Raw genomic sequence first — 24401 nt, forward strand, 5'->3', positions numbered from 1 at the left:
TAATTCTTTAAATTAACTTGATCTGATATCTTGTACTGGTTCCTTATTTAATAGAGTTACAAAAGAGTAAAGAAACCGTAAAATTAATATAATTTCAAAACACCAATATCTATTGGTTTATCTAAACCAGCCAGGATCTCAACATAGAACTCTAATCCAATTTCCCATCATCGATCCTTTCAATTACGATCCACTTTTGCGCTGCGGGCAAATAAGTCAAGACGTGTTCAAGCTTGTCAGGTAGCCCGACAAGTAACCCTGCCCGAACCTTAAATAGGTCCAATCGGCCCATCCGTCTCGTTCCAGACCACTATTTATGTATGGTCCAAACAAAACGAAAGACAATATAAAAGATAACAATTCGTCTACAAAATTAAACGTGAGATAATGCTATACGCAAAAGTTATTTTACAGCTTAAGTTATTCAATTTGGTGTAACTTGATATCTAGTAAACTCTGCACATGTCAGGTATAAGCTAATGAGTTGCGATTGAAGGTCTTAAATAATCCTCTTAACTTTTCGTACTTTCCTAATTAGAAAATTGTTGGCTTAAAGATTTCTAGGCTCTCGGATTTGGTACGAGAAATATGCGAGGATAACAATAGAAATAACGAAGCAAAAAATGGCTGGTGGAAAGTATACATACATAGTTTATAGTAGCATCTTAGTATTCTATCAATTTGTTTTGTTTAATATACGCTCTTTTTTTTCTTTTAAATAATAATGGCTATGTTTATATGCGGTAACGATAATAAGTATGTTGGTAATTCGTTTGCTGTTCGTAGTTCCCACAGAAAATAAATGTTTTGTATTAGGAAAAGTTTATTATATTGACCTATTGTAGGTAATAGTAAAACTACACAAGTTATTATTTACTTTTATAAGATTTTTATTCTATTTATTTTATCATTTAGAACTGTACACATGCACTAGTACCTATATATCGTGATATTTAGAAGTCAAAGTTTCCTAAAATATATTCCCAGAATATTTATTTATATTTCAATATCATATAATGCGTTACAATTTTGCTTCTTCTCCATTTTACATTTAATTTCGTGACCGAATTTAAAAATAATTGTTTTTTTCAAAACAACTCTCTTGTTCTATTTCTAAACTTATATTCGGAATGAATTCGTTGATAATCTTCTCAAATTATACAAATTGATACAAAGATAAATAGACCAAGAAGAGAAGATTCTGTGCTTGTTTTACCTACTTATTTAGACCAGCGATCGCCCGCAACTTCGTCAGCACAGAATTTAAAAACTAGCCTGTAAAGTTCCCGAGTGCATCGGCTACCTTCCAGTCAAAATCAGTCCAGCCGTTCCGGAGATAACCCGGACCAAACGCGGTCTTGAGACGGACAAAATGAATCATTTTTTTTCGATATTACATACAGTCGGTTTCGGTATTACATAGAGCGACGGTGGCTCAGGGGTTAAGCACTTGACTTGCAATCTGCAGGTCTTGGGTTCGAATCCCGCCATGTACCAATGTGTTTTTCGAATTTCGATTTACATATGTACATTTATCCGACGTTCTTACGGTGAAGGAAAACATCGTGATGCAACCTGCACATATCTGAGAACAAATTCAATGATATGTGTGAAGTCAACCGCACTTGGCCAGCGTGGTTGACTATGGCCTAGTCACCCCTAAATTGGGGTAGGCTCCGAGCACCTCGGTGGGGACGTATAGTGAGCTGATGATGATACAGTCACTCCAATTTTATTAATATGCTTAGATGTATAGATTTTGCCTGCAAAAACAATTATTATCATCCTTTACATTCTGTTTAAAAAAAAAAACAGAGACAACAAAATATGTCAATAGTAGTGTCACAGTGGTCGGACCCGGAGTTATAAATATCGGTACTGGTACTAAAATCGAGACCCCAATAAAAGCGTTAACACACTTAAGCCTGTTCCGCTGGACAACAATATTAATTTATTTCTTAAAGAAAGTAAAATGTCCTGTTTATCTTTGTTCGCAACTTGTTTATTGGTCGAAACGTTTCCATAACAATAACATTGAATATCGGACAAGATCGTAAAGTAGGGTGACTATGATTTCTATATTACCCTAAAATACTCACTGCATTTTACTTATTTTAATGTCATTATCCATACAGTAAAAGTCAATTTTATATTAAAACCTTGCGTAAAATATTTATAATATATATAACAGTGCCACGGTTAAAAACAATCTTTCTATCTATTGTCATCATTGTTGTGCAGTTATAATGTACGGTGAAGTGTAGTACCTTTATTAATAAATATTGTAAAAGGCCTTAACCTTTTAATTCTTTAGCATCGTCCTAGGTTTAACTACTTTATTTCAAACAATATATCGATAAAGACGCGTTTATATAATAATCTTTTTTCCTCTTTAAATTAAGAATTTATGGAATACATAAATAGGGGTATATCAAATTAATTACAAACTCTGTATTTATGAAATATGCAAGTTCTACTTTCAAATATAATCGCTCTTATACAAAACAATGTTAATAAATTAATTAGGAACGGCTTAACTAACATATGATCGTCCAATGACGCCATCGATTTGTTTCGGACCCGTTGCGAGTCTCTTTTGATTTACAATGTCTCTTTTTATTTTCTTTCCTTTTTCAGCCTAATGACGCCCACTGCTGGACATATGCTTCCCCCAAGATCGCCACGTTATACTTATGGCCATCATATTAGCCATCAAAATAAAAAAAACATTGGACGAAAGTTTAAACAGTTTAAAAACAATGTTAAACAAATTATCTTGAAATTCGTACAATGTCCATTACGACTGGTCACCCTATTTGGAATGGCGCCGTCTCAAACTGGCTTTCAGTCGCATCTTTCTGATTTCACCGGCTGATAGCCTACTTATAGAGTTCTGGTTTATTCTCGTCCTCGAAACTCAATAATATTAATATAAAACTACTATCTGCTTCTCACTAGCTGTCGCCTTCGACTTTGTTGCGTGAAATTAAAATAACGTCATTATCAAAATACAAAATTTCGATGACTATTAGGACCTGTGGGCCTAGCACGTATATTTGCGATAAGCGCCTTTGTATCCTCATCGTCATTTCTGTCAAAATTAGTATGAGATTTTTTGTGTACTTTACGCCCGACAGGATGCTGCACAAATTTTATCGATAACGATGTTATGGCGATTGTCACAAACATGTTTTTTTGCTTAACAAATATAGTTTCCGAATCGCGCATATTTCCATAATACACTACTGATTGAAAATTATATTAATTAATTTTTACAGCTAAGTAAAGAGGTTGGACTAACTTAAATGTTTTAATTTAAATTTATACACAAAAATCCTGAGAGGTGTCAAGGGACACCCGGATGGAACGAAGTTCCTTTCGATTAATTAGTGAAGGAACCAATGTTTATTCTATGAATAAAAAACTTAAGTCTTCACAAGAAGTACATTTTATTTCTATGGATTTTCGTTATATATTGTCACGTCGTTGCCATGGTGAAGTAGCGCTCATTCGTCGTTAACATACTTACTATAGCAAAAAGTGTCGTGACAACTTTTCGTAGGAATTTTTTCCGTCTAGCCCCCTTTCACAACGCGCGATAAGGAACTTCGTTCCAAAAGTACATTACGACCTAAAGTACTCTTTGGGTCATTTATTGAAAAGCTTTTGAAGAAGGTACTATTTAAAAATAGATAGAATAGCTCAATTTAAAGAAGATTATAACGACTATTTAATCATCAATAAATACAAAAATAAAAACACATATTACAGCGATTTATTTATTAATATTAATTATAATAACTACAGCTGAGTATTATTGTAGTACAAAGTACTTCGAATCAACCAAACAGTCGTCTTATGAAGTTTTTCGGCATATATTTTCTTTCTGAAGGTGACACTGAAAGAAAAGAAATTAATATTTATCTTCTGAATTGCTATTAATTTTCCACACATAGTCAATTTAAGGTATTTTGCCATATTTAACAGTGCCACACACTTTTTCAACATATTTTTCTTTACTTCTTAGTCTCCGTTTAAAATTTCCAAATATTCGAACCTCAAAGGTTACACACTAGAATGGCAATATTACGGTGTATTTTTTTGTGATTGAGTAGTCACTGTTTGCCTTGAAGAAGCATTTACAGCTTACGGTGAGTCTGCGATGTCGTGTTTATAAATAATATCGCATTCCTCTCATTCCCTTATAAAGAACAGAGATACCAAAACTACATACCTTTTTCAGGAACAATATAAGTGTCAGTTACATTCGGTGTTACAGGTTTCGGTTCCACATAAGGAGTCGGTTCCTCGACTTTTCCTTCGAACAGCACCAAGCCTAATTTATTATCCCTTATAAAGAAGAGGAATGGGCGGTCCACACGGATTTGGACACCGTTCTCTATGAGCGGTATCACCATAGCGGAGGAAGCTGCAGCCGCAACCGTACCAGTTTCGTCAACAGCTATGTGCACTTTGTGGAATATGTTGTTAACTAGGGACGAACTGTTGAACATGGCCGAGAGATCCGCTTTATTGGTGAACAGTAATTTGATCTTCATCTGAAATAGGTATTATAAAGTGATCGTTAAAAGAACTTTTAATGACTTCGGTTGTTTTACATAGTTATTGTGGGTTTCTGAGACCAAAATCACGTTTTAAGAGAATATCGTTATCTCTGTTTTGTCGACAGGGATGTCGATATGTTTTATACAGAGCTTTTGGTCTCGGAAACGAATGATTAATTATGCAAAAAATGTAACATCTATGATATTTTTAATTTTCAATTTGTTATTATTCACTAAGACAATAAGGATGTACGTAATGACGTTTGCAAACTCTGTAACAATTGAATTAAAAAAAACGTAATAAGTATGCTATGTGTTCTTCCACACGATGTTCTAAATCTGTGCCAAATTTCATCAAGATCCGTTGTGCTGTTCCGGAGATACCTTCAAACAAACTTCCATCCATCCATCCATATAAACATTCGCGTTTATAACATTAGTAAGAAGTAAGATATAAGTATCACAAAAACTAGCTAGGTGCATTTGTCATGAAATTAATTTTAATCTGTTTTATTAAATAATAAATGTGCGTTATATATTTCTCAATAAGATAGGGATTCTATTGCAGGGAGATTTATTAATATCGATTTAGCTAACACCCTTTACAAGAACCCCCAAAACAATATAAGATTACTAACCGCTCTCAAAGCTCCAGCCATATCATTGCTGTAGTTAATGGTGAACTTGGGCATTTGCAATCGGACGTCCGTCTCCTCCATAAGGCTGGCAATCTGTGGCAGACTGAAATATGGCAGATCTCTAAGCAGCTGGGTCACGCCGTCTTGTTCATATGGTACCAGCAGGAACATTGAATAACGACCATTCTGGAATTTAATCACGCAATGGATTTAAACTACATATTATTATGACGATATCCTTCTTAGTGTAAGTTTCTGCAGATACACCTGTAAAAATACACATAGCTATCTCAGTTATTTTCGCTAAATATGAGAGGGATGACAATATGGATTTGTACAAATGTTTGACAGTGGAAACTGTCCGTGCATTATATGTCTGTTTAGTGAATGGTGCGCCCGTATCATTGTGGCCAATAGTTATAATAAAAATATTGGTTTAATATCAGCTAATATAAGATATACAGTTCTAAAAAATAAATTTCTTAGGTAGAGCTTTAGTTGTATATAGTAATCAGTGACATTTTGACTATCGCAGATCCATCCCGATAAATCAACTGCAACAGTTTCACCTTGGATTTCGTGCAAGGATTTTTTTTCGCAATATGGGGCAAAAACTGCCCACAAGCCTTTAATACCCATTTCTTTATTTTTACGATACCATATTAACCAAATCGCATAACAAATCTTTTTTAATTTGAATTGAATTTAAATTAAAAGGTTTTCTAACTGTTGACAGTTAACAAAGCGCAAGTATATAATAAAGCGCCATCTGCGCCCGGCCACCTCAAGCCCGGTGAAACTGTAAATGCCTCTTCAAGGCAAACAGTGACTAATCACAGTGACAGTCACAAAAAAAAAATTAAATAAATGTAAGGTGTCATTCTACTAGTATTTTTCCCCTGAGTCGGGTCTTCGATTTATGTAATTAGTTACGAGTGTTCCATCATACTATGATAACAGAAAGGTTGTATACTATGGTAATACAAAGAACCAGTACCTTCAAAGAAACAACAAAAAGTTATTTCAAAAGCAGTTCTAATAAAATTAACGTAAAGTAGAATTATGTTGTTCTTTGAAATTGAACCCGAACACATAAAAAAAAACATTCTTATCAATTCAATGCAGCCACAACTTCTAATTATAAATAATAATATACGTAAAACAGGAAAACCTTGAAGGAAACCGAGATGAAACTTGTTTAGAAACTAACCATTGGTAGTTCTTATTTCATTGTGCTTGTATATTCGGCGTAGCCTACATTAAACACGTAAGCCTCAATATTATGTCGGAAAGTAGAAAAAAATAGTGCTGTCTTTTATTGGAAGTTATAGGACCCTACATGACTCCTACAAAGATCTGCTATAAATAGAATCAGAAAAACCTGACAATGTAATAACAATATTGCTGATGTCAGGGTGTGTTAAGAATTTTGTTATCATTCTATTTATTCTTCTAATGTACAACATTTTTGATTAAGTGGGAGATAGTGGTCTATGCTATATCAATAGATTTAAACACGTTTTGTCATTTTATAACTGGTTCCATAAGAAAAATTTATTATTAAGATATCATTTGACTACAAAACCGGTCTTAGCAAAAAGTTTACCGAAATCAATCTCAACGATTAATTTCTGTATTATTATAATATTTTTATTATATATATACATTTTAGTTTGTATATAAGTAGGTATAGGCAGGCAGGCGGTTATAATTTACCATTGGGTACGGATCATGCACATCTCACTTCTAAGCATGTATCCTTATAGCTAGACTGGCCGCTACTTGGAAAATGGCACTAACGAGTTTACCTATTATAAAAATCTAACCGATTAAACAGAACTTTTATCCATAAATAATATCAAGTTATAAAATGATAATTACATAATCGTAACAGAAATAATTACAAGTTTTTATATACATCTTTTTTAGATCTCAGTACTGTTTATTCACATCACAGTTTCTACAATATTGTAAAAAAGTCGACGTGCAGAAGGACGTCAAGTCAACGCAACGGTCTCATATTTATAAATGTTCCTTTTTAAAGGTGACAATGAAATGGACGTGAATTTATATACGTTACTATACCATACGTTGTATGACGTATAATGACGTGACAATGACACCGAACCACAAGGTGACCAAGCAACGATGAACGAGACAAAGTAAAACGAGTGGGTGTTGACATTACAAACCACACATAACTCATGTTATTGTGGACTCATTGTAAATTTAGTTTTTACCGTACTAAATGTTCTAAAAGACGTCATTACAGTCAATTGTCTCAACTAAAACAACGACAACAATATTTAACTCTTGATATCGTCACGATATATCGTATATAAATCCAAATCCGCAAAATATGCGTCATGCAAATTTACAGGTTTTATTGTGTATCCGAAAAAAACCCTGCATTGAAAGTTTCTACGGGACATAACCTGTTCCGTATTTATTTTCCTCTTAAAGCTATTGTTGATTTTCTCAACAATTCTTTAATCAAAACTACTACTGATGTAATTTAGCATTTTAAGTTGTATTAAAAAAAATAGTAGGAATACAAAATTATCCATATCCTTTCTTTAAAACCATTATTTCAATCAACTTAAGTTTAGATCCAACCGCCTCTCCCAATGCGTTTTTTGACGAGTATACTTCATTCAGAAGTACACTGCTAAAAAATATCCCAAGTAACCAGTAAAATAACTCCACTTATAGAAATACGTACCTCATAAGGCAATTCGAGGGCATGCGTTCTCAAATCATCCACATACGCGTAGTTGAGCCCAGCCTGGAGCTCCATCATAGCGACTGTTTGACAGTTGCCACGGCTTCGGAAGCAAGCGCCCCGTGTCAGCTGAGGATTGAACGAGTGCTGCCAATTGCTCTTGAAATACAACGAATTGGCTAACAGCAACTCTGACATGGGATCGATGTGCTCTGTAAAGTACAAGACTATCTTTTAAATTATGAACACGATTAAACCTTTGATTCTACTACGATTCCTTAATATTATTAGCCTTCCTAATTTTATATCTGTGTATAGATTAAATTATATTAATTCGACAGGCTAAAAATACAGAAGAAAACACCTTCTTTCTTATTATATAATAACGATTAAATAATCAATCTTACCAGGCTCCAATAAATTATTGATATGTCCTTTAGTGTTATTACGGATCCAGGTATTTATCAAATCTGCAGTAGGCACCGGCTCACGGAAATTAACAACACGAACTTCAGTCAAATATACATTATACAGCATTATTATGAATTCCTTTCTTACGCTTACTTTAGGTGCTACAAATATAGCATTCGAGTTCAGTAGAGTTACATCAGAATCATTTACCTACAAAGTCAAAGTCATTTATTAATGATATTCATTTCGTTCGCTTTTTTGCGTACTTTCCCATAAACTGTAGCTTAAAAAAGCTAGCCTTGGGATTTTCAAGTCCACAAATTGAGTTAGAAATCTAGTATTAAAGTTTTACTGATAAAACTATGAAAACTTTACCTATATGTTAAGATTACGATTATGTCTGTTAACATTCTTAAAAATGCGGAAGTATTTTTGGTAATTAATCTTGATGAATTCAACTTTCAACAACCCAAAAATTAAAAACTAACTACTTAAGAACGAAGAAATATTTAAATTTAAAAACGTCTTACCTTAAGTACTGAAAGATAAGCATTCAACTGTTCCCTAAATTCATCTTTATCAGGAGACAACCTTAAAGCATTTCTTATTTCAATTGCTGTATCACCTGCCGCTCCTTCTAATAGCATTGCCAAAATGGATTTAATACTTGCAGGTGACACCACCACATTGCCTTTTTTATCTTCAGCTTCGTATTGAAGAAGATCAGTGTCAAAGAAATTGAAGCGAGATATTTGCGGTTTCCCGCCAGTAAGACATTCTAGATGTTGAAAGCAAATCAGCGATAAAACTGAAATAAAAATATGATTTCTATTTTTAGAACCAAACCTAGCATTATTTGCATGTAATATATAGAAAGTATACTATATGTATGTTTTACATTCACTCGACAGATGAGACAGTTGCACTCTCTTCTGTCGAGTTCATACGAAAAAATCGTAATGGCACGGAACGTGAATAAGTAACTTAAGTACTCTGAAGATGCCTTTAATCACAAAGAAGTATACACCATCAGTCTTCTAGAACCTTGTAATCAAACCTAAAGACAATTAATAGATTCTATTTTTATCACATTTTAGTTTTTAGACCTGGAAAATGAAAACTGCGTTATCGATTGAAAACTGCACACATTTGTTTCGAAAGCGATCTCGGATTGAAAATAAGATTTTTTTTGTGAATATTGTGAACATAAATTGCTGTGAAATGTCTTAAGTTTTAGTTGCTTAAATCATTAGTAATGAGTAGCATAAACATCTAAGTTATCTTTAAGTTAAATCACCTGGTGAATTTTATTATAAAGTAACATTTTTAGTAGCGTTTTGTAATAAAATATGAATTCTAAGTTCTTTGTGGTTTTGTTGTCTTAAACAAGAAACCAATGAAACCGGTTCAATGAAAAAAGTTTAGTTATTCATTTCTTGCGAATATTATTACAACTCTAGTTATAAGTAATTTGTCTAATTAAAAAAATGCTTTTCAACTAACCAATAAAATATTTGAGGCATTGTTTCTTCAAAAAATATAAAATACACAAACATAAAATATAAAAAACAACAAAGTTAAAAAGGAAGCTATAAAGTGCAATAATTTTGCTTTAATTACAAAATATATAATTTCAAAGGCAACGCACAAGAACAAAGGTCATAATAACAGCTCAAGGTTAAATATTTCGTACTCACCAACAAAAGAAATGAAAATCATTTTGACTAGATTGAGGCAGATTGAATTACGTGTATTTTAAAGTTGATGTATAAATGGATTAATTTAAATAATATCACAATAACACAGGTGTGTTCCACGACAACTTGCTGACGAATGAAATTACGTTTACGGATATTTTACTTAATAGCTGTTTGTAGCAGCCGTTGACGTTTTTTTTCATCTTTTAAAAAACCTCAAGTGTAAAAACCAAACTAAAAATTATTGAGTGTATATCATATAGGTTATATGAAAACTGGAGGTTATTTATAGACGAACATTTTGTTCCGAGTTCATTTTTGCAGATACCCTAGATAGGTACAATTGTATTTCTAAATCTTAAATATAAAAAAAATACTTCATAATTAGGGTTACTCATAATACATTAAAATTAAATCATACTTATATTGTAAATTCAAATGTTTAGATGGATGGATGGATGGGTGTTTGTTACAAGATATCTCCAGAACGGCTGCATGGATCTCATTGAAATTTGTTGTATATATAGAACATAGTCTGGAAGAACACATAGGCTACTTATTAAGTTGAAGGCTACAGCTAGTAATATCTTAATTTAAAAGTGACGCCACACGCAATAAAAACATTGTTGATCTTTTTTCCCGACTGACAGGATGGTATGACCCTGCCATTACGGCCTTCTGTAGTTCGTGTCCGTGTCCGAGAGTGTCCGAACCAAGTCCTGATTATTATCATGTTTCATTATACTTACGTACACTAAAGGATTGAAACAAAGGCTGACATCAGCATTTCTATCTTATTACTGTGGACACATTTATGCATAATGTAAACGTGGTTTAACCCGTTAAGGAAAAACTTAGACTAAGACTCCCGAAGTCGAGTTCGAAGTCTTGGCTATGAATTCGCTATTCGAAGTACAGTTGTTAATCGTGTCCCTTTTCACAAGCTTCTAACTTAGTAGGATTACTAAATCAAAATCATCAGAAATAATTTTACCCTGATTTCATTTTAAGTCGGCACAATATGTCTACTTCTAGAGCCTTCTAGCGCATTAGGGTAGGGCGTGATTGGGCTATGCCCAGGGCGTTGTTTAGCAAGGGGCGCCACAGGTCTGCGAATAACACAGTCTCACGTAACCTTGTTAACTGTTATCCAGCGCTAATCGATCTAAAACCATTTCTGTCTACTTTTATGCTTTTTGTCAGCCGTAATCACAGTAGCTGCTTTCTTACACCAAAGCATGTGTACTCTATGTCCACTCAATACATCCATCCATCTTTTCTTTACCCATGTAAATTAAATACGGTTTTTAAATATCAGTTTATTGTTGGTAAACAAAATAACAATCTGTTCAAACGTAAGAAATACATTACTTATTTAGTTATGTGAAAAAGTCTATTTCAATGCTTAAACTATTCATTACTATGGAAATTATTTTTAAAATTTTAAGGCGCTGTCGGCGTTGCTTGGGTCAGAGACTCTTCCTGTGAACAACAATTGCCTGGTCTCTTCGTCTTGTATGAAGAACATGAACGGTCTGTTCGCAACCAATTCGTAGAAGGATTCCTCTTCGCCGAATTTATTTTCGAGTGTGATTTCTATAAAATAAAAATAGTTAGGTTAGAAAGATAGTATTTTTTAGATGCCGTTATATAAAAATAGGTGGTAAACGAGGTATCACCAAGATTTAAAGTAACCGCTACCAATAGACATTTGGCACAAGTCAATATAGAATAATCGGTAGTAATTGTTATAAAAATACCAGTAGCGGAGTAAGCCGTGCTGCCCAGTTCGTTGACCTCTATTCCGGAGCACTGCAACACCTTGGAAACCTTGATCCGCTCCAGCTGGCCGTGCGCAATGCCGGGGAATGACGCGGTGTCTTCGAATGCTTGACGAATACCCAACTGTCAGGAGAAAAGTGTTAAATCTTTACGTGTATGTATAAATGTAAGTTAGTATACTTGTGAGCCCTTGTAAGCTTAAAATTTTAATCAAAATTAGCTCTTGAGTATCATAACACAGAATTAATTTTCGTTTGTTAATTGCATCGTAACAGAATCTTACTTAAGTAGTTTGTAACAAGTTAATATTTTAGAACAATAGTGAGAAACGGTATATCTAGATTGATGATGTAAAAGAGCGTTACCTTTGTATCTATTTATATTATGGTGTAATAAAATACCTCTTTAAGAATGCCGTCTAAGATGGAAGTGTAATCAAACTTGAACTTCGGCAGGGAGACGTCGACGAGATGTCGCTGCAGGCGGTACATTTCAACGCGCAGTTCACTTAGGCTGTTATAGACTCGCGGCAAACCGGTTAACGTATTAGGTACCACGATGTACATTGCGAATTTTTTACCCTAAAACAAATGAAGGATACAATTGTATGTTTTCAAAGGTCATATCCAAGCTCGGCCTCTTAATTGATAGCTGTTCTGGCAAATAAATGCTGAGGAGTTATCGAATTTACTACTTTAAGTCATTTAGACCGAGAAATATTATTTATTGTACGTATACTAATAACACATTATTTACCAAGTACGGCATTCTGAGAATCTTAGCGTCAAATTTTGCCGATTCCGTAAAATAGAACTTGTTCCTGACGTTCATGAACTCAAGCGGTTTAGTGTCTTTCGCCGTGACGTAGAAGTTTTGAGCTGTGGTCTCGTTAGGAGTGAACTGATGGACCCATGTGCCCTTGAAGTACAGCGTGGTAAGTACCAACAAAGCAATGTTTGCTACATCATCTGTGAACAATCGCAAATGTTTACTGACATTCTCTTAAACGTAGACAATTAAATTAACAACCATTTACTAATACCTATACTTCAACACTGAAATTCGACTCACAAAAGTAGGATCTAAACTCAATGTTTTCAACAAAGCCACTAAGCATATGTGCAATATTTCATACAGTGTGTGTATGAAATATTATATAGTTGCTGCTTTTCTGTTCTAAACCCTAGTTATATTTAGGTATTACAAATTATGCGTATTAAATTCATACAGACCTGAATTCACTAGGTTTGGTAGTCGTCCTTGTGTGGTATTAGCGACCCAGGAGTTGATAGAACTGGCCGCCACAATTGGTTTGCTGAAGTCAATCTTGACCAGCTCAGTCTTGTAGTAGTTCTCTGCGATAGCAGCGAATCTCTGACGCGGTTCACCATTTTCACCGATGTATATTCTGCTTCCCATGTTAAGTATATATTTAGAGGATTTCGTCTGTGGAAGAACAATTTTTTGTAGTATAAGGTGGAAAACAAGAAAGCGAAATTTTAGACATATCTGTCTGTGCCATTATTTTTTTCAATTTGGAAAGTTCATTAATAATAACTTTAGTTTGTTCAAATTACATAGAATTTTGTTTCTCGCTTTAAAAATATTTAACGCATTTATACACAAAGACCATAGGTGGGCACAGTTAATCAAAAAGTTAACTTCGTTAATCGTTAATTCGTTAAATAAAAATTTAACTTCGTTAATCGTTAAAGCGTTTAATTTACAAAAATTTAACGCAAGTTAAAGTTAACAGTTAAAGTTAATTTTTGGAACGAAGTTCCTTATCGCGCGTTGTGAAAGGGGGCTAGACGGAAAAAATTCTTACGAAAAGTTGTCACGACACTTTTTGCTATAGACGAATGAGCGCTACTTCACCATGGCAACGACGTGACAATATATAACGAAAATTCATAGGAAAAAAATGTACTTCTTGTGAAGACTTAAGTTTTTTATTCATAGAATAAACATTGGTTCCTTCACTAATTAATTGAAAGGAACTTCGTTCCATCCGGATGTCCCTTGACACCTCTCAAGTTTTTTTGTTTATTTTACGAGTATAAGGCGCAAGCGGGAAACGGCCATACGAATAATCTCCGAATCGTATGGACCGATTTTGTCGAGACTTTCAATAGAACTTAGGCTATTTTTTTTACTGCGCTTACGAAATCTCGGGCTATCGCTAATTCTATCTATAACTTATATAGAAACGGCTAAAACACTCACGTATATATATCCGGTGTCGTCACCGACTAGTTTCGAGCCCTTCGGGGGCCCTTCATCAGGGTGAGTGGGACTGGTATTATTTCGCGGACACGGCCCGTCGCTCACTGACGAAATGAAAAAAAAATGAAACTAGTCGGTGACGACACCGGATATATAGACGTGAGTGTTTTAGCCGTTTCTATATAAGTTAGTGATAATGTCTCACGAAAGTTTGAATAATTTAAATTCTATCTATAGTTTAGTTATATAATATACTAAAATAAAATTTAGACAATAGGAGCGATGTACTAATGCCTGTACCATAATAATGACATAGCATGCACTAGTTACACATACTTAAATACTACACTGACAATGATGGACAATTGACTTTTTCAGTCAATTTTTTTATCGACAATCCGACGTCACGGAATTAGAGAGCTAACTAAATTTAGACAACACAAATTTTCTATTAAACATTATTGTGATAATATTCAAAAGAAAACAATCAAAACTTTTGTGAAGTATTTACATTTATCTGTTACTATTTGCACCAGGATATTCATTTGCTCATACTCCAACAACTGAACATTTAATTTTATGTATAATTTGGTAATAATTTTAGCTAAGGACCCACGAACAGACTTATCATTTTTTACTTACTTATTATTTATTAATATAGATTTATTAATAAAACTTCTAACATCAGAGGAAACTTATTATAACATTGATAAATAAACTATATAACCAATCCAGTGATACATCTCAACGCATCAAACTATACAACTGAGATGCCTTCGATAACTTCTATCATCTAATGATCTATCGTCCGATCTATTGTTATATGTTAAATCAAGTTAAATTACTCTCAGTGTATTGAGCATACGTTACACGACATAACGAAAACAACCGATCGCGGGTGATGTCTTCTCTTTTTCTTATCGCCTATAAAATCGTTATAGTCAATTAGTAAGAATATGTTTTGAATTATTTTCAATGACATTCGATTAATTTTAAAATAAACTTTCGATATACGTAAAAAAATCGATGTCTTTTGTAAAGGTCACTTGTGGCGACATTTCACATATTAATTTTAGTATAACACACAATTTGACATTATTTCACTAACATAATTATTTTATCTTTTTCCTCATTCTTTCTCGTTTTGTCGTATACTTTTTTTTTGTAAACAAACAAATTATCTTCGCTATTGTCTTTGCGCAGCGCACGTGCATCCCCAACATTTAGAAGGGTTGGGGCCATAAATCCATCGAGTTCGTTATCGCATTCTCTGTGCGGTTGTCCATTTGATCCTTTGTTCATATTTTTGTTGTTGTTAAAATTATTTTTCGTTGACTATGAAGAAGCCCCAAAAAAACAAACGACGGTAATAAACACCTAAATCCCTTTTGTTTTTGAGGAACGTTTATTGCGTGCACATTTCGTCTTTCGAATTTTTAAATTTATTTTTCATTGTTTGTTTCTTATCTACGTAATGACAAAAAAATCCTATTTGTACGCTTTTTCAAATGAACCATAAACTATATTTTTTTTATATTTTTTGTTGTCTTTAAACTCCAACCAAAATAAACATTTTTGTCTGCAACAAAGTTTAGTTGTATTTTAGGTACGACGTTGAAGAGTAATGCACACTCGATTATTTTGATTGCAATTCAACGCAGAGTTTATCTTTTTTAATAGATTTTGCGTCTCACGTATAACAATTATTGTATTAAGAGTAAAGTGTTTTCGAACCTTATGTTGATTTTATAACAAAGTCTTGTTCTAAAAAAAGTGATGTTAAATAAATGAAAACCAGTTTTAATGTGAATAAAATGTAATAAAGACTTTTCGAGATATTTGTGTGATAAATGGGAAATAATTAATAAACTTTGAAGGTGTCTAGCGCCTAAACTTGGCAATATTTGATAGAGGTAAGTTTGTTTAAATCGTCATTATTTTCGAACAAGGATTCTGTGGTACTCTTTTGATCACGTCTATCCCGGCCGCTCGGTGTATTGTATAACATGCATCACACTCGCTCGTTCTCGTTCTCTCTCGTTCTCGGTCACCATTCGACTCGCCGACGGTCGCCGAACATAGCCGAACTTACGAATGTAGCCTGGTGCATAATTTAAATAAATTGACAACACGTCAATAAGTGTCTATTATAACAATTAACGGACTAAATTAACGGAAGTTGAATTTAACGGAAGTTAACAAGAGCGTTAACACTTTTTGAATTTAACTTAAAAGTTAATCCGTTAAGGAAAATGTTAACTTCGTTAATTAACGATTAACGGATTAACGAGTTAATGCCCACCTTTGACAAAGACAAAGATTTATCTAATGGCCTTTTACATAGTTATTAGTAGTAGTAGTGATAATTGATGAGAAAAACCACTTCGTCTGAATAGATCGCATAGTAATGGAAAGACGTCAATTTTGTTTTATTAACGTTATTACCTTTAACAATACAAATTTAACATTAACAACCACGCACTCAGTTAAAGAGACTTTATAATCTCTTCACTGTCTATCTAATATTAAACCTATTTTACTAACGTTATTTTATTCGTAGCTTACTGAAGTTGTTCTGAACACAGGTTGTAGAATGTCAAATTCTTTAACACCAAACAACACAAAAAAGGACTTAAACCTTCCAGAAAACAGATTACTACGAAGGGTTACAGACAGACAATGCCCAGAGAGAGGGAGGGAAATATTTACCTGCAGGGAATCCAATATACTAGCGAATTTCTTCCTTACTAGAGCCTTGTCGAGATCAAAGCCTAGCACAGATGCCAGTTCCGCTTGCGTCGCGCCAGTAGCCGCCTCAGTCAGAATGGCCAACGCTAGCTTCAAGCCCAGAGGTGATAGAAGGAAGTTATTATCTGCAGATGCGGCAACACGCTGGAAATATTAAAGGAATAAATATATTTTAGCGTGTAAAACGCAAGGACAAGTAGTTGAAGGTTTTAAAATTAAAGATAAATTCTTAGCGCCGCTCAACTCGTATCGAAGAACCTCGAGTGAGGAGTTCTTTAAAAGATGTATTTGTGATGTGGGTTACATTAGAAAATGAAAGTTACGTTTCAGTTTTAATTGGAACAACAAATAATTGAGCATCGCAACATAATTTCGTCTAACCTTAATTGAATACCTCGTTTAGTTTTCGGACACTTATTCTACACTGGACGTGCAGTAATTAATGACATGATGTAAATAATCATTACCTTTGTAAGAGTCCAATCGAATCTGTCAAAATCAGCCGGTGCGGGATTATAGTTGTCGGTGGTATCAGAATAGTCGGTGTCTTGTAGAGTGTTGTTGTACGGTGATAACGCCGGAACTTGTCCTTCCTGGGTTGACGGTGTATGTGTTCCATCGCCGAAGATCTCTTGTATAATATCGGAAGTCAAATATGTCTGGCATATTGTATGCTGTGTGCATATCGCTGGAAAGAAAATGTATATTCTTTTAACATTTTCAAATAATAAAAAAGTACATACACTGACCTGATATACGTAGACAAGCTATAATAATGATATTCATTTTTATTATATATTTCGGTCGCCTCCGTATAAATATTCTACAAGTACAAATATTGTACCAAATTATCATAGATGTAATAAGAATCTTATTTTTTGACTATTTATTTACATTACACGTTGATACCTCCTATTTAAAAAATTGTATTTTATTCACGACATCATAAAATTATTTACAATAATAATGATACAGAGCTGTTATAACAACGAAGTGGTTTTTATTAAGTAGAATTTACACTGACGTTATACGATCTGGTTTTCCTTAACATGGAAATTGCCTAAATGTAAATTCTTGTTTAGTCATAGTGATAATAAGGGGGCAATACTGACGTGCTGTATTAGTAATTAAATATTTTAAAAAAATGTTCGAAAAAGGTTAGCAGGTCAACTCCATAATAGCAATACAGATGTGGATGAAAGGCACAGAGATTTAGATGGCAGTTACTGACTGGAATAGCGTAGAAGCTACTAAGTTCTTTTTTTCTTTGCGGACAAAATCACAGACAAAAGCTAGTAATAAGTCACAGTTATTTACATGATACAATTCTTATCGTTTTGCTTATAATACGGGTTTTCCCGAGGGCATAGGCCAAGAGATTATTGTTTTCATTTATAATTAAACATATGAATGAACTTTTTATATACTTCTCATTTAAATAATCGATAAATTTTTAGTCTGGATTCGAAGTAAGTAAATGAAATAAATACGAATTCTGATGAGGTCTAATGAGATAAATTAACTTTATAAACTTTTTAATAATACTGTAACAATCAAATGACAGTGTCTTACTTGTACAGTACCCAAAAAAGTTCACATAGCAATATGTATTAATACTATGTCTAGCAACAAGTAGTTTTGTTGCAAAAATAATTGAATGCGGGAATTTGAGTGGTTAAAAGATGCGTCACATCACAAGCAAGAGTCTGTTATTGATTACACGTAGTACGAATAGTATATTTGCGATTAGATGACGTAAGCGATGTACGCCCTCTTAAGGGTAATGTACGATCAGTCATACAATGTCACAATATCACATTACTTCACATGATAATGCAAGAATAATTAAACAGTATAAAGTTTTATCCTGTGACGTCATGAAATAAATAATTGTATTAAACGATGTATTTACGTACTAGCTGTCGCCCGTCCGCGCGGAATTAAAGAAAATCTAATAAGTAGCCTATGCCTTCCAGACTATGTTCTACATTTTTGCCAAATTTCATCAAGATCCGTTGAGCCGTTCTGCAGATACTTTCTAACAAACATTCATCCGACTATCTAAACTTTCGCATTTATAATATGAGTAAGATATACTTAATAAAAAAAAGCACACAATGAATACTACTGGATCGATTGTCTTAGTTATTATCTTATTATCTGTCTACAGGAAATGTACAAGACACGCCTTGCCAAAGCCATGCCATAGACGAATACGTGCAAACAAATTTTTGAAAGCAGTACAACATACTTATTCAGCTGGTACTATAGAAAAAATAAGACATAGTATATACTGTGTTAGGTCTGTAGTAAATTGTATTTTACAATAATACTTCAAAATGGTCCAATAAGTTTTTAGTTCCGGGTAGCATCGTTACACTGAGTATGTACTCGTCAACAAAACAACAAAAAGCAGTGATAATTAAATATTATTTGACATTTAACTTAGTGTGATTTATTTGCTATTGCTAAATATCATTTAAAGAAAAGAAAATACCCCGGGGTTTCCCCGATAGTAATAATACAGCTGATTTCAAACAGAATTTTTTATAACTTTTCCAGGACAAAAACTTTTTTCATACCAAAAATACGTTAATTACATGAAATAAAAAATGTTTATCACATTTACTTACACACAATATTTTATAAACAAAATTATTATAGCTTGGAAATTCTTAAACGTATTTATAGAAACACTAGCTTTTGCCAGGGACTTCGTCCGCGCAGAATTTAATAAAGAGTATCTCATGTGTTACTCTATGTTCTATATCTGTGCCAAATTTCAAAAAGATGTGTTGATCCGTTGCGGAGTTATCGAATAAATATGTAAATCCAACGAATCCCACGAGAACCGTACACATTTCCTGGATCATAGGTAGCCTATGTGTTTTTTCAGACTCTGTCTTACATCTATATCAAACATCCAGATTCATGCAGCCGTTCTGTAAATCCATCCAAAATAAACATCCACCCTAAATCTAAACATTCGCATGTATAGTCTTTGCAAGATTGATAGTTATACACTGTTATGTTTATTTTTAATTTCTTTTTATGAAGCTTAGTTTTTAGTTTATTAGCATTCGAAGAATAGACTAAATTTGAGCAACGGGTTTTTCGATGGCATTTTCTGCTTATTTAAATTTCATTAAAGTTAAACTAAGTATTAGAGAAAAATATATGTTTTCCTTGCCATTTACTATAAATTTTTCCACCTCATGTCAATTGCCCTTTACAATTCTACTTCAATTAGAAGTAATCACTTAGAGCAAGGATTGAAACCACTATTGACGTGGGTTTTCGCAGCCTTGGATTATGACGTGACGTGGGTAAATGAAGATGGAAGCTTTAAATAAAATTAATATTTTGAATTGGGCCAAATAAAATAAAATTGACCTAATTTTTTTTGTATATATTTTATGAAATCACACAACTATACAGTTTACAGTGTAAATTGATTTCAGGCTCTATTTAATATCATAGCCAATTGCAAACATAAGATTTCTTCTCATTTTATTATACTTACATTAAATACAGGGAATGTCCTATTATCTATACATATAAAAAAAGTCGTGTAAGTTACACTATTTATAACTCAAGATCGGTCGAACTGATTTGGCTGAAAATTGATGGGGAGGTAGCTTAGAACTAGGAGACGGACATAGGAACTTTTTTATTTTGTGTGCATTTTTTTTATTCCGCGGGGACGAAGTCGCGAGTAAAAGCTAGTTTTTTATAGTTACACACATCATACAATAAAAAAGTCCAATTTAATTATATTTCAAGTACTTTATAGCTAATGAAAGAAACAAACAATGATGCCTTAATATCTTATTCTATTTTCGATAAATTTCCTCTACGTAGTATCGGTCTCAGCAACCTTTAATTGACCTCACGATAGTTGATATATTAATGTATATTTTATTAAGAATTCACAGAAGATAACACGAAGTAGCCTAACTGAATTTCTGATTATAATTTAATGATTAAAACAATAAAAATTTGATTATTGAATGAGAACATATTTATTATATTCTTTCATTTTCAAGCCTGTTTATGTTTTTCTTTCATATAGTCCTAATCCCATCTCAAGTATTCTAAAACTATATTATCTCTGAGTAAGTAGTCGATATTTTAATATTGTAATTAGTAAATGTTCTCCAACTTTTAAAAATATTTAATTTTAAATACTAACATAGATAAACGAAATGTTACTAACTAGATGTAACTAATGGACGTAAACCTGAAATAAAGGTTCACCGTCTTCTTCTTAGATTCACCGTCTCTTAATAATCTAAATACGAAGATGGATAACAGACGCTTTGACATCTTTTTTTCGGTGATGTAACTCCTTATTTTCAATTGCTCGTTGTCTTTTACTGTGAATTTCCACCGACACAATCTACTATCTACTATCTACTAGTCTACTAGTCTTCTAGTTATTTAAAAAAAAACAATAAAATGGGACCCATCTGCAAGTACGTCCTTTCGATTTAAACATTTTTTATCAAAATCGGACCACCAGGGGCGGAGATTCGCAGTAACATACATAAAAATAAAATTACAGTCGAATTGATAACCTCCTTCTTTTTGAAGTCGGCTAAAAATGAGGATTCTTAAATACCATTTCGGATTCTGTGCACAAAAAACTGTTTAAAGAAGTTCATGAGATTTAAAACAAGATTCCAACAGCGAATCGAATATGGTACTATGACATCTAATAGAATACTGGCAGGATACAGAGCTGCTGTTTATCTTTCATCTATATTTACGATTTACAATCTGTGATAGGTTAACCTAGAATACAAGGTCATTAGATTTCCAATCTACAATACAACAATTTTTATTGTTATCCAGTTTCTTTCCATGTGAAATATTACTCTTTAGTGATTGTCATCACTTACAATATTTAGGTATCAACCGCACTAATATTTCTCGTGTGATTTGATGCTTTATGTTTTAAGCCAGTCAAACTAGTCCGTCACTTCATTCTTCGTAGCTTTATAAGATAAAACTGGTATACCTAGTATTGTATTTATTATCTGTGATAATAAATTATGTATGCTTTCGTGTGAATCAATCTATTTCTATACTTCCATAGTAAGTAATTTAAATAGTCTTCGCAGCCTAATTCTAGGGCCTTAAAAAATCTAACCTATAAGTTAAGGCGAGAGCCCTAAATTATAGGTTAGATTTTTTTAGGCGGATAGACGGAACCCTTTTGTGAATAGAGGGATTGAAGAGATTCAATCCCTCTATTCACAAAAGGGTTTTCTGTTACCATTTAGAACTCCTGTTCTAGATGATAACAGAAAAGTACTATTTTTAATAAAAGTCATTTCATAAAGCAGGATATATTTGACGACGTCCTCTTCTTGGTTACACTATCTACAGCTTTAACTTATAATAAAACCAAAAAGTTTTTTAACCTTCCAAACCTTCTTGTTCATATTTTAATAATCGTGTTATTAATAACACAAGTCTCTTTCGAAAGACACCTAAGCTATAAGATGTTAATAAGCAAAAAAGTAGTAAAACAGGTTACTCTTAAAATATCCTGTTTTTATATATTATAAAAAGATACAACGTCCTAAAATTGACTGATATTACAATTGGTTTTCGTGATGTCACTTATTTGTTTATCTTCTTAAAAACAACATAATTTTAATTATGATTTATGTAATAATACTTCGCATAGAGTGGGAGAAATATATAGGTATTTTGCGCCTAGAAGCAATTCATGTGAATAAAAAGCAATGAGAAAAGACAGACAACAATAATAAATAATAATTATGATAATTCCCACACAACATAAGATTTGTTAAACTTAATATATATATGTACTATAAAAACAATGATAGATAAAATTTCTGAAGTATACAAAATTAAAATAGCGATTGGTCGTAAAATATAGATACAAACAAAATTGCTCCTTAAATTAGAAATATAATTGAAAGAAATAATTATCTTTCTCTTACGTGATTAATCTAATAGCTTATAAAAAATAAAGTTTTAAAATAAAACTCACCTAAAAAAAGCACGAAACAAAAAGTCAAACTCATCTTGCAAACACAAAACGAGGAAAAACCTACGATTAAAAAAAACCCGCTCTCAAGGTGCCACAAACCGAAGAATTGTTTTATTTAAACGATACAATCAATATACATAAAGAATGTTTATTATTTTAATCACTAACGTCTATTTATACAATGTTTTACACTTTTTTTATTCTATCCGCATTTTTTTAAATAAAAACGACTGCACCTCTCAAAGACCTGGACTGTACTGATGTGCTTACTTAAATTACTCTTGAACAGTGACGTGTCGTCATAACTTATTAATAATACGTATGTTGACGTTATAAAACATAAAAATAATATTAATTCCTCCATATTAAAAGTTAATATCCAGGCATAGGAAGCCTAAAACTTACGCTAGGAATAAATTATGCTGTTTAAAAATTAAAATTAAATTTCCCGGTAAAATTCCATTTCTGATTCGCTATTTTGTGAATCGACGGCAATATTTACTTTATCAATTTCTTAATGCTAAGCAGATAGGCCAGGCACAAAACATTAAGTCAGTTATAGTAATTTTCGCACATTGAACGACGTTCTTTTAGTACTTAGGTCTAAATTAATTGAAAGTATCCACAATAATCGTATCAGGGCCGCGCTAAATGGAAATCCATGGTCTCTGTCTTGGTTACGGGCATGAGCTATGTTGTTGTTTATATATATATACCTTTTTCGTTTCAAGGCGTTCAAAGTAATATCGATTTAGAGGTGGAATACCGCCAGCAAACTTGACTGTACTATTTAAGGAGATATCGACACATCATATAGAATTGGAACTGAGACAGTGTCATAAGTCCTCCAGTCACCGCGACATTGCGCGGTTTTCCCATACAATATAAATATACCAACAAGTATATAAGAGTAGTAAGTACATATATTTCAACTTAACGAAACCCGTTTTAAGTTTACGTTTATGTGACAGTGCCAATGTGTGCATAACTCAGTCACTGAACACTATAGCAATATTAAAAAATAGTATAAACTAGCTTAAACCCGCGACTCCGCCCGCGCGGAATAAAAAATAGAAAACGGGGTAAAAATTATCCTATGTCCTTTTCCTGGTTCTAAGCTACCTGCCCACCAATTTTTAGTCAAATCGATTCAGCCGATCTTGAGTTATAAATAGTGTAACTAACACGACTTTCTTTTATATATATAGATAGGTAGATATAAAGTAAAAGATTTCGAAGCAAGAAATTTATAACAATACAATAATTATTTAAGGTCTATCGTACACAAGGTAACATAAATGGTTGAAACTATTGTAATATTATATGGTTGCGTCGCGTACACAGAGTTGTATCGTCGACGAGAGTCGTCTACTCGGAGAACAATCTATTCTACACAAAGGTCAGCGACACGCGCTGTGTACTTTTGAAGATTTACGTTACTTTATGTACGAAGGGCCTTAGGTTCTGCTAACTTGTCAGTGGCTTTAAGATGACTGAAGAAATACGCCATAAAAATTATTGTGTTCGGGCACATTTGGATATCCATCTAAAGCTAATTTTGATGTTATCATATTTGCTAAAATTGGA

General features: G+C 33.0%; 1 protein-coding gene across 1 annotated transcript; it reads right to left on the bottom strand.

Annotated features, from left to right (window-relative positions):
• Window positions 1-3800: 3800 nt before the first annotated feature.
• Window positions 3801-23065, bottom strand: LOC106709782. Its single transcript, XM_014501660.2, has 15 exons — window positions 22815-23065; window positions 17257-17477; window positions 16751-16933; window positions 13048-13261; window positions 12572-12783; window positions 12217-12396; window positions 11794-11938; window positions 11477-11629; window positions 10678-10752; window positions 8867-9144; window positions 8333-8546; window positions 7926-8137; window positions 5204-5389; window positions 4235-4559; window positions 3801-3898 (listed from the first exon to the last, which is right to left on the bottom strand). Exons 1-15 carry the CDS (start codon window positions 22846-22848, stop codon window positions 3840-3842), a joined length of 2691 nt encoding a protein of 896 aa, XP_014357146.2. The 5' UTR covers window positions 22849-23065; the 3' UTR covers window positions 3801-3839.
• Window positions 23066-24401: the final 1336 nt, after the last annotated feature.

Source organism: Papilio machaon, chromosome 18 (genome assembly GCF_912999745.1).
Source record: "Papilio machaon chromosome 18, ilPapMach1.1, whole genome shotgun sequence".
NCBI classification, from domain to species: Eukaryota; Metazoa; Arthropoda; class Insecta; order Lepidoptera; family Papilionidae; genus Papilio; species Papilio machaon.

Excerpts from the sequence above, each read along its gene's own strand:
- LOC106709782 (XM_014501660.2), bottom strand. The coding sequence starts at position 22,848 with ATGAGTTTGACTTTTTGTTTCGTGCTTTTTTTAG. Across the intron at positions 10,753-11,476 it reads CAACGCCGACAGCGCCTTAA|GACTTGGTTCGGACACTCTC; the intron begins AATTTTAAAAAT and ends GATAATAATCAG. Across the intron at positions 8,547-8,866 it reads CTTATCTTTCAGTACTTAAG|GTAAATGATTCTGATGTAAC; the intron begins GTAAGACGTTTT and ends TTGACTTTGTAG.